The sequence below is a fragment of the Sinocyclocheilus rhinocerous genome, unplaced genomic scaffold (assembly GCF_001515625.1).
Source record: "Sinocyclocheilus rhinocerous isolate Xijiao unplaced genomic scaffold, SAMN03320098_v1.1 scaffold552, whole genome shotgun sequence".
Classification (NCBI taxonomy): Eukaryota; Metazoa; Chordata; class Actinopteri; order Cypriniformes; family Cyprinidae; genus Sinocyclocheilus; species Sinocyclocheilus rhinocerous.
Window position 1 is genome coordinate 1,110,626 of NW_015625574.1, and position 11,855 is coordinate 1,122,480.

Below are 11,855 nucleotides of genomic sequence, written 5' to 3' on the forward strand. Positions count from 1 at the left end.
TAAACACTGGAACTGAATGACACCATTGAAACACATGCTAACAAAGCAGGAAAAAGGATATCGATGTTATTCGGTGCTCTTTTTAATTTGTATTTTAACCTAACAGTTTTTTTTCAAAACTTTACACACAAATCCAAGAATTGCACACACAAAATGCTTCACATCTCTTGCAAAATGAAGCACTGCATTTAAAATACCAGAAACACATCTCAAAATAATATTTTGTATACATCATATACACACAGTTATTCAAAACCTAAAGCTCATGTACATTTCTGTACAAGATTGAAAGTCATTGGCAGAGAGATGTTGAAAAATTCACGGTAAACACAACAGCAAGATTGAAACCAAACTGTAAGCATTTGTGGTTGTGAATACAGTATTACACAGTACAAATGAAGAGAAATACATCAACCAAGTATAGTTGTGTAGATGTGTATTTATAGGCCTGTTCTAAAGCCATGATTGGTTGATGTTCAGTGAAGCACATGCGAGACGCTGATGAATTAGTGTGCCATTTTGATTGGTTGTGTTTAAAAAAAAAAAGGAAATCAAGATACTTCCTGGTAGATTTTTGTGTTACATAGAGAATTGTGTGTTGTCTTGCAAAAAAGTGTTCTATGAAATTGAAAACTGAGTTAAAGGCTGAGAATTAGTGTATGGTTTTGCAGATTTGGTGTGTGCTTCTGGTGTTTGAGTGTCAGGTTTCAGAAATTGTGTGACAAGTAAAGTTTTTTTTGTGTAAGCAGCTGGAAAAAAAAAAAAAAACCCTGTAAGATTAGAGCTCAGGAAAAAATACTTTTCAATGTCAACAAGTACTGCTGTACATTCCTCCTACAGCATATTCACAAGATCAAATTTAAAATGCATCTGCTTTATTTTTAAAAATGTAATTTTATTACAAACATTCAATACAATACATAATTATACAATAAATAAATCATCATTCTCATTAAAGGCATTAATATGGTCTCAGACAAGCAACTTTTACTGATCCCCGCTCTTCTTCTGTGTGGGGTCTAAATTTGTGCCTTCATAAATGACTTTATTTTTTATGCCATCCTGAATCATTCTCTGCTGAACACGCAGCTTGGCATTATTATATCTGCAGTAAAACCTGTATAAAAAAGCATGAGATAATATGTCAGATTATCATAAAATCTGTCAAGAACGTTTATTGCATTTTTTATAATTTTTAAATGATTTCCATGACAATTAATCATAATTTCCCCCATTCTATTATTAATAAATCATGGTAGTATTTGTTGTGCTGTGTTTTATTTTCACTGATTTAAAAAAATATATATTATACTTCATACCGTAAATTAAAAAACTCTTCTGTTAAATTACAGTATTGAGAATATAATTACCGTATTGACCCAAATATAAGACAATGTTTTTTTCTTGGAAATACATCTGAAAAATCATCTGTCCTCTTATATTCAGGGTCTAGACTTTGACATGTCAATAATACATCCACAACAATAGGTGGCGCCAAATACGCATAAAACGAGTGTGCCATGAAATACATAATGTAATGAGTGTTTTAAAGATCGCGAGTAAAAACAAAAGAAAAATAAAAGCTTACAGATGACAGCAGCAGCATGTGAGAGCATGTCACACTGTTTTTGAAGCACATACCATGAGCCCAGTGTTGTAAGCATGAATCCTGCGACACCCACATCAAACGACCTCTTTACTCTACCTGTGAATGATAAGATGACAGCAGAAAAAACTCTTACACTAAAGAAATATGTGACACATGATCATACAAGTCGTCAATTCAATCACTCACTTACTTGTTGCCAAAAAGTGCACTAATCCTGCCACCAGTGAACCACCTGCACCATGTAGAATAGATTCTCGAGCACAAGGCGTATTCTGGATATCATGGATACCCATGACCTTCATGCCCTGTGTGTGTAAAGATGGAATTAATGTCTGAACTTGTTCATTCATTTTAATAAAAAGTTCACTGATTACAAAACCTGTAATGTGTATCATTACCACTTACTAACTACACTGATTTAAATCTCAAAGGACAATTTGGGGTTCATTGAATAAATGTACATAACATTAACATGACATCCTGAAATGAAATCAGTACTTACACTTAACAGCATGCTCATGCGAGTATCTGCAGTAACAATAATGGAGCTTATAACCATTATAACGAAGTACTGTGGCAGTACCATGTTACGGTGTTAGATTACGAAAATTAACCATGGTTTTATAATAGTAAAATTGTAGTAACCATGTTTTTTTTTGGCGTATTGACTACCATTTGTATAACCACAGTTTTACTACAAATACCATGGTTTAACTATGGTTAGTGTTGCAAAACCATAGTTAATTTGTGGTCACCATGGTTTAACTATAGTAACCGTGTTTTTTTTGTAGTAAAACCATGGTTAATTTTCGTAAGGGTAATACCATGGTACGATGTGAAACATGGTAATACCATAGTACATTTTTTTTGCTATAAAATCAGATGAAAACAACTATAATAATGTAACATGATATCTCTTAATGTCTTGTATCCATTAGGTAACAATAATTGTGGTCAGCGCATTACATGACCTTCTCTTATGAACTTTACCCCAGCGTGATATCTGACTAAAATTCTTGAATAAAATAACACCCACCGGGCTCTTACCGCCCTCCTCGGTCATTTTCGAGATTACTTTTCAACACAATCATGCAAACAAGTTTGTTCGTGGTGACATTTTAACCCTATACGTTCTTTGGTGCGCCGATATATTCTTCCTGGTGGCACGCATTAGCGGAGGATTGCTGGTTCCGGGACCCAGAAGTGTAACGTTAGCAGCTAAATCGGCAAAAATAAAATAGGCCTGCTAGTGTTAAAATTAGATAAATTTACGCACGTTTGGCATATGTCATGGCACTAAAATAATATGGTCAAATTTTTGATAGGTTTAGCTTTTAGGTTTTGATTCTGGGTAAATGCATGCTTCATCTGTTTTAAATGTTGTCAAGAGTCAGTTTATAGCAGTGTTATTTAGTGGATTAGTAATTATAGTGAACTAAAACTGAAACTAAGACGAAATAAATAAACAAACGTTAACTGATATAATAATACTTATTATTATTATTGTTAATTATTATTACTATTACTATTATTATTATTATTGGTAGTAGTAGTAGTAGTATACTATATTTCAGCTAGTTGCCAAGGCAACAATTGTCTTTTTAAGGTTAACTTAATGTACTAAAATAACTACAACTAAAACTGAAATAAAATTATATATAATATCTGTGTGTGTGTGTGTGTATATATATATATATATAAATGAAAAATATTATAAACTATATATTTACACTATAATAGTATCTTAATGATAGTAAAATGACACTGTTTTATAGGAGTCATACCTTGAGGACTTTTTTCCTAATCATTGGAGATAATACTACAGTACCGAGAGAACACAATATCACCTTGTTAAAAACTGCTATATGATGTTAAACAAAGTAGTGTTTCGGTGTTCACTGCCTTGCAGACACTAATGAACTCACTCGCAGTGAAACCTGAGAGCGTTAGACCTTGATTATTTCCTGACGCTGTACATGTGTTTAACACAGAGGCCATGGAGTCTAATCTGATTTCATGCAGATGATCTTAGATCAGATAATCTACTGTATATAATATATGTGCACTGAATGAACAGCAGGTGTCTTTTATCTGTTCATTCTGACCTGATGAATTTAGAGACTTGTTACGTGAGAATGGAAACACATAATCCTCTTGAGATCAGTGTGATTAATTTAAGGTCAGATTTTAGTTTAATTGTTGGTTTCACTGCACTATATAAATCTACCCAGATGCCGTGTGACTGAACACATAGAGCCACTTTTAACAGCCTGCTGAGCAATGGGGACACCTGTCAAGTAAGTCTAATACATATTTAATGCGGTAATATTGTTCACATTTTTTTTTTTTTGCTTTTGCTTTTCGCTGTTTCAACGGGGCTTCACAGAAAATTAAATTGCTCTCCTTTCTTTCCATCTACAGGATTTTAGTTGTTCGAAACCACATCCTCCTTCTCTTATTCTCTGTAGTTGTCCTACTAGCTGCTCAACGCTCTTTTCTTCCACCCTGTGAGCCAGTTAATGAGACTGTAGCTGTGGAAAAGGAGGGCTGTCCAAAATGTCTGGTGTTTCAGACCACTATCTGCAGTGGCCACTGCCTGACAAAGGTGCTTACTTTCTTTTTTTTACCTGTTCATTTGCATGGAAACATTTTTCAGCAACATTCATTTGAATTCATATTAATGTACAAGCATCATTATTTCCAGTGGTGGTGACAGTGTATTATCTTGCATTTCTAGGAGCCTGTATACAAGAGCCCGTTTTCCACTGTCTACCAACACGTGTGCACTTACCGGGACGTGCGCTACGAGACCGTCCGCTTGCCAGACTGTCCTCCAGGGGTGGACCCACATATCACCTACCCTGTGGCTCTCAGCTGCGACTGCAGCCTGTGCACCATGGACACGTCCGACTGCACGATTGAAAGCCTGCAGCCTGACTTTTGCATGTCTCAGAGAGAGGATTTCCTTGTTTACTAGCCCCCTTTGGCCCCAAGACTACTATCCTGTGTTTAGCACATCAAACCAAAGTGTACACCAACTGATAAACTCTCACTCGAAATCAGATAAATGTTGTGTAGATGTATATCAATAAATACATACTTCTTAAATTCATTTTCTACGCTAAAGCCGAACACGTTTTATTCTAGGTGATGTAAAAGGGCAGTTGGCGTGGATATTGAGCTGAAGATAAATGTTGTAAGTGATCATTAGAAAATCATAAGCCAGTCACCAGAAAGAAAAACGACAAGAGTTGAATTGATACAAATGTACAGATGCCAAATGAAAATCAATTGAACTCTGCATATTCAGAGAAGCTTGTTAATTAAATTGCAAAACTTTGATTATGGTTTTCATCCATCACCATGATGAATTCAAATAACACTGCGCCACTTTTTGAAATATAAAATAAAAGACAAAATAAATAAAATAAAAACATACAAATGAAAGGTTCATGCATTCTGCAGGCAAACGTTATTGTTCTCTTTTGAAGGTCATTCAGAGGAAAACATGCATTCTGACTTAATAAAATATTTTGCAAGCAATTTAATACTGTATGTTAGGGTACACCAATATCATTATAGTAATGTAATGTAAATGAATCAAACATTAGATCTTGTAGTGATTTTTCAAAGCTCAAAGTATAAGATGAAGCATGAAAGACTTGTGGACTGCTGCAATTATGTTTTCTAGCCAGAAGATGGCAGGAAAGATCAATACTGAGAATATACAGTAAGTAGAAAAATTTGCCAAATCACACTGATTATGCTGTTACTTAGATAGATTAATTGGTTTACCTTGAGGAAATATTATGCTCTTCCATAAAATCGTAATACATTAATGATGTTAATTTCATAATGATGGCATGACAGCACGTTAAAGCTATGGAAGCATTTTTCCATGAGCAGTGACAATGGCTCAGTTTCAAAACATACTGAGCTTTCTTCTAAGGAGTGACTGATTTGGATCTCTTATGTACAAATAGTGCTCATCGTGTGCAGCACATGAGAGAAGAGTGTTTGGTGTTAGTGTGTTGCTAAGCTAACATGATAAAAAAAATATAAAAACAGCATACACAATACAAGTAAAATGAAAATAGGTTAAATAGCAAGTATTAAATTAAACTGAACAATTGTTATTGATAAACTTGACTCTGTGTTAGACGTTGGATATAAGAAAGCGTCTTTTTGCCTCTGAGGTTTTAGGATAGAGCTTGCAGCCAGAATGTTTCTGAAAATGCTTTTCTATGATTAATAGGAATCACTCTGCACTGCTGTTATGTAGCTGGCAGGCCTGTCAGACTTTCACAGGTAGCTGTGGTTTACATATATAAGAATGAAAAGAACTGCAGCGTTGACAAGCTGACCTTTAGCAGAGCGTATAATGCACTGACGGTGAATGTAGTACCTGTTAATTACGCCTGTGGTCCCATTATTTCTTTACAAATGTGCTTTTAATGAATATGGGAAATTAGTTTAATATTTTAAAAAATGGTTTCTGTATTATTCACTAATCATTACTCAGGGGCAGAACCTTTATTATTCCGTTTCTCTCCGTCTCAGAAAGAAATTCTTCCTGCAGACTGCAGATCTGCATATCCTATTCCCAACACATGCTTGCACAAAACAATATCCCACGAGCCAATACCATCTTTGAATTTCTCTGAAGCGGTAACTTTTACTTCAATATCCATGCACATACAAGCCTGCTGCTTCCCGGAGTCATAAATCATTTCTAAACTTGATTTAAAGGAGTTCAGCATCTTCATGTCATTTGATCCCTGTATTATTTACAGTATTTTTTGAATCTCAAAATGAGACGTCAGAATGTCTGTGCTCAGAAAAACAAGGAAAGTGCATAGCATTAGATGCCAAATGTGACCCTGGACCACAAAACCAGTCATAAGGGTCAATTTTACGAAATTGAGATTTATACATCACCTGAAAGCTGAATAAATAAACTTTCCATTGATGTATGGTTTGTTAGGATAGGACAATATTTGACTGAGATACGGTAGGAAATTTACAAAATATCTTCATGGCACATGATCTTTACTTAATGTCCTAATGATTTTTGGCATAAAATAAAAATCTATAATTTTGACCCATACAATGTATTTTTGGCTATTGCTACAAATATACCCCAGCGACTTAAGACTGCTTTTGTGCTCCAGGGTCACAAATGTCAAATGTGCCCACCAGATTTGATGTCACTAAAGCCAAACCCCATGTTGTGTGTCACGTGACTGATTGAGTTGTGATGAGTTTAACAAACATGGCCACAGATGAGATCTGAGCACTGTGGCGCAATGAAGTTATCAGTGAATAAAAACTCGAACAAGAGGCTGTTTCGCGCACAAAGTGACTTCAGAAGACTTAGCAATTATATATTTTTACCTTTAGTTTGGCAAAATAAATAACTTCCCTTGTATGAATAACAGAAGCTTATCACTTGCATGTTTACCTACACATTTATTTTTTTGTGATAACAAAATCCATTCCAAACAGAAAAATTAAGCAAACACAACACAGATGAGGGATACAGAACTCAGAAATATTTATTTCAAGATGCAAAAAAATGAAACTGCACAACTGTACACTTTAATTTTTTTATTATTATTTTTTCTATGACATTGCAGAGGTTTATTTTTCAGTTTTTTTATCAAGTGTAAATGCTTTACAAGGCACAAATAGTCCTCACTTTAGATGAGCTCACAAAAATAGACGACTGACAACTACTAAATGTTTTATATAACTACCTGACTTAACTTAGCATTTATTAACACACTGAGCAACTATTATCATATGTCTAAATAATGAGATTTATAAATGTACATTTAAATAGTTTTTTAACCATTTACTTACACTTTTTAAATGATCTTATGAACCACTGACAACTCCTAAAGAACTGGTTTGTAAATAACATAATACTTAATTTAGAAATGATAAACTGATCGTTAATAAGGTATGAAAATACAATTATTAAACATTATACATATGCTTATAAATGTATCTATAAACTGCTTACTAATGCCTATTAATGTTTGGGACAATGCTTTAAAAAAGATGAATTGACTATTTACTAATGCTTAACTAATGATTCATAGCGTGCAGTTATTAAAAAGTGTTACCCAACTTTTATACAGTTGCTTGCAATTCTTGAACACTCTCTGTAGAGAAAGTGTCTGTTTTTGAGGGTTCTCTAGCACATGGGACATCCTTTATGGATGGCTTCAAATGGGAGGCTATTTCTAGGACTCTAAGTAAAGACAGTGAATGAATCCATCTGCAGATACAGCGTGGGTGAAAGCGAGCTAATCTGAGGTGAGTAGGTGTCTGAGCTGGAGGAGGGATGTTCAGGAACTAACGCTTCAAGCTAGTGTGAATATTTTATATTTCACATAGATAGCTTTTTAACTGAGAATATCCAGACAGCAGAATGTGCCATAAGTGCACGGTCTATATATAAAATTCATGAAAGATATAACAGATATTATGGCTGCTACAATCAACATTATATTAGAAATGCAAATGAGGCTTAGCCTTTCCAAAGGCAAATCCATTCTTTACTGTACTTTTTTGGTCGTCTGCATCTGAACAAGGATTTATTTGGATGTTGTTGAAAGCAAACAATTTAAAAATGGAAAGTGTCAACTTCAATGGAAAGTGTTTCCTCATTGGCAACATGTCATTAAACCATCTTAAAGTATTAAGAATAATATTGTTTTAATAAGTCATTTTCATCTTTGTACCATAGCTAAATTGTAGATATCCTCTAAAGTGTGTTTTTTTTTACACTTTAATTTGTTTTGCACCAAGTGTGGACTCATTTCTTATTAGTGAGGCTCTAAAAACCAGGTAGATAACGAGATTCCACATTAAATTTTAAAGGTGACAGAAAATGGGCCCAGGAGACTGAAATGCGAGAATCTGGGGGAGTAAAAAGCAGTGGAACTGACATTAGCCTTCACCAATTAAACATGAGGATACAAAATTATGCATGAACCTGATAAACGATCACATTCTAACATGTATTTTGCCACCACTGAAACTCTTTTGATGGAATCTTTGCAATAAAATGTCCCTGAGAAGTTCTTTGTCTTTTGTGGTGAAGCAGGGAGGCAGGCAGTCTGTTTTAACATCGCATAAAATATTCATGAGGTTGTATGAAGTGGGAACAAAGCTGTGCTGTTGCCTGCAGGTTTAGTTCTCAGATCTGCTGGGCTTCTCCATCATTGTCTCCATGCTGTAGTTCCTGTACTTTCTTCTTTCACTAATAGGCAACATGAAGAAATGCACAGGGATGTGTGCTCTCCGCCTGCATCTGTTACAGTGCTCTATGGCCATTAGCAGCAACAGAAAACAGCAAGCAAGACTGATTTTAAAATGGTGTTAATATGGGGTTTTTGGTTGCAATAAATAAGGCAGTGAAATAGATCCACGCCTCCACTTCTTTCTCTACACCCAGCAACCGTCACAGCGCAATTAAAAGTGTTTTACAAAAATAATACCTTATACAGGACAAGTTGTTATTACACAGTAATTATGTTAATGCAACTTAACGTGAATCCTATAGGAAAGTAAGACCTATTGGGAGTTGCACTTTATTTTAAGGTGCCCTTGTTACAGTTAAGTACAGAGTAATACTAATTAGCAACATTTAGGTTACTAACCAGAGGTTTAGCCAATGGCCAGGCCTGATAGGCATATGCCCCCCACTATGATGAATAGGTTTTGGATAATGACTGGTGAGCTTGATTGACATCTGTGTTAGGCAATTAGCAAGGCTGTTCCAGACATTTCGCGCCTGTGAGTTGGTGTGTGTTCACCCATCCAGTTGTACTTTTGCAACTGTGTATTAGAAAATCAGCCATTTGAGCAGAAAGTGATGTTAAACAAAATTCTATAAAATACTACTTTAAAAAATTTGCATTAACACAGTTCATTCTGTAGTCTCATGCCATCCAGTCCAGATTAAGGGCAGGTAAATCTTGGAAGAGGCCACACATTTCGTTTTTTTCTTCTTCCTTCTTTCGTGATCTCCAAATAGACACAGAACCCATTATCCAACACTTTACTACCGAACACTTTACTTTTGCTGTAGATGAATAAAATTAAATATATAATACACAAATTTTACAATTGAAGTTATATTTAAAATTAATAAACCAGTAATTTATGTAATTAAATTATGAGTCTGTTACATGTAATTAGCACAGTGAATTATCATTATAAAAAGAACGCTACCTGTTATTTCATCCTAATCCTAACAAGCCAAATTATTATTATTATTATTACTATTATTATTATTATTATTATTATTATATTAATTGTTGTTTTATTGATTTTTGGTACCTAGAATTTTTTTTAAATTTTGTTATGTGAGATCACAAGAAAACGGAAAGAAAAATAAATAAATAATGCATGTTCTTAGGGCCTCCATATCTTTACGCACATGTTTGGAAAAATCATGTCCAGGGGTGGGATTTGCTGTACTGTGGATGTGTTTTAAAGATTCTGCTTCAATAAAAAACAAGGAACAACAGATTGAAATGGCCTGAATATTGAGTCCCTTAGTTCCCTATCGATACTTCACTCGTACTGCGTCTTGCTTAAGACACTATGGGGAAAACTCCTTTCTCTCTGATGACTGAAGCCTTTTCAATAACGCAGTGTAAATGCACGGCCATTGGTTCGTGCAGTGAATTAAAAATGAACCAATGGCTCGGCAGCGGAGCTGCACTTCTCCTTCAGCGACAACTGCAAAATCTTCGCTCTACGAGACTCAAAGCCTTCACCGTGAACAAGCCTCGCAGTGGATCTAGACCCCTTCCTGCTCGGCTGACTACGCCGCTCCCCAGCCACCTTTTGCGTCTGCAGCAGCTGCAGTCTTCCGGTCCCCTGCCGCCATCCGGTGATTTTTCTATTAGAGCAAATTTCTAAGAGCAAATTTTCTCGCCGTTGTTACAAATGCCGTGCCGTTATTGTCGCTCGTGCAGGGCAGCACTGAGACGGAATGTCCTCATTGCGAGGATATGAGTCTCGCCTCTCTGTGCTCGCGGTTAGCTTTCTTTTCAGAAAGCGACTCCGCCTCTCGCGCCCTCCCGCTTCCTTCCTCCCAGGAACCTGTGAGTAAAAAGCAGCGGGGCAGAGGAATTCGGCGCTCGGAGATAAGTGAGCCCACGCCGGCTGAGCCCCCGCATGCCTCACTCTCTCCTCATAGAGAGGTTTCTCCCGTCCTCTTCGCTCACCCGGACCAGCGTCCCTCTGCGGCTGCGAGCGATCTGGTCTCGTTTGGTGGGAGCGAGTGCGATGACATGGACGACAGCATGTCTCTGGCAGCTTCAGATGCGGAGGAGCTGTCATGCTCGTCTCACAACCCCGCCCCCCTGCCGTCTGCACAGCCCAGCACAGGCATGGATGCAGAACTGTTCCGCAGTCTGTCTAAAGGTGTGGAGGAGCTGGGTTTGGAGTGGTCTCTTCCTGAGGAACCACCCGCAGCCGCCTGGATGAATGGTACTTGCCGGGGCGTCGTCAGGCCCCTCGTCAACCGACTTCACCATTCTTCCCAGAGGTCCATGATGAGATCACCAGATCTTGGTGCGCCCTCTACTCGGCCCACTTACATGCCTCTTCTTTGTCCACCCTCACATCGGTCGACGGCGCCGAAGAAAAAGGGTACGACAGACTGCCTCCCCTGGATGAGTCAGTGGCCGTGCATCTTTGCCCGCCAAAGGCCATCGGTTGGAATGCAAAGGCCGCCCACCCACCCAAGCCGTGTAGGGCGACTTCAGCTCTTGCTGGACGAGCCTATTCGTCAGCTGGACAAGCGGCCTCGGTGCTTCACTCCATGGCAGTCCTCCAGGTCTTTCAGGCCAAATTCCTCCGCTGCATGGACGAGTCCGGCCCAGACCCCGCAGCTTTTATAGAGCTGCGCAGCACGACCGACTTGGCTTTACGTGCCAAGATGACGGCTCAGGCGATTGGCAGGTCCATGGCCAGTCTAGTGGTGCTCGAGCGCTACCTATGGTTGACCCTTATGGAGATCAAGGATGCGGATAAGGTCCCCTTCCTCGACTCCCTGGTCTCCCCCACCGGCCTGTTTGGACCTGCGGTTGAGGGTTTCGCTGAATGCTTCACCGCCGTGCAGAAGTCGTCCCAGGCAATGCGACACTTCTTGCCAAAGCACTCCAGTTCTGCAACTGCTTCCAGTCGCCCCAAGACGGCGCCGACTCAGCAGCTTGCGAAG

At 37.7% G+C, this 11,855-nt stretch overlaps 2 protein-coding genes across 2 annotated transcripts; one reads left to right on the plus strand and one right to left on the minus strand.

Moving 5' to 3' along the window:
- Positions 1 to 743: 743 nt before the first annotated feature.
- cox20 (cytochrome c oxidase assembly factor COX20) lies at positions 744 to 2,804 on the minus strand. Its single transcript, XM_016567077.1, has 4 exons — positions 2,646 to 2,804; positions 1,800 to 1,914; positions 1,642 to 1,705; positions 744 to 1,117 (listed from the first exon to the last, which is right to left on the minus strand). Exons 1-4 carry the CDS (start codon positions 2,670 to 2,672, stop codon positions 988 to 990), a joined length of 336 nt encoding a protein of 111 aa, XP_016422563.1. The 5' UTR covers positions 2,673 to 2,804; the 3' UTR covers positions 744 to 987.
- A 1,085-nt stretch (positions 2,805 to 3,889) lies between these two features.
- LOC107751361 (gonadotropin subunit beta-2) lies at positions 3,890 to 4,654 on the plus strand. The gene is made up of 3 exons (XM_016567066.1): positions 3,890 to 3,906; positions 4,031 to 4,214; positions 4,347 to 4,654. Exons 1-3 carry the CDS (start codon positions 3,890 to 3,892, stop codon positions 4,584 to 4,586), a joined length of 441 nt encoding a protein of 146 aa, XP_016422552.1. The 3' UTR covers positions 4,587 to 4,654.
- The last annotated feature ends 7,201 nt before the right edge of the window (positions 4,655 to 11,855 follow it).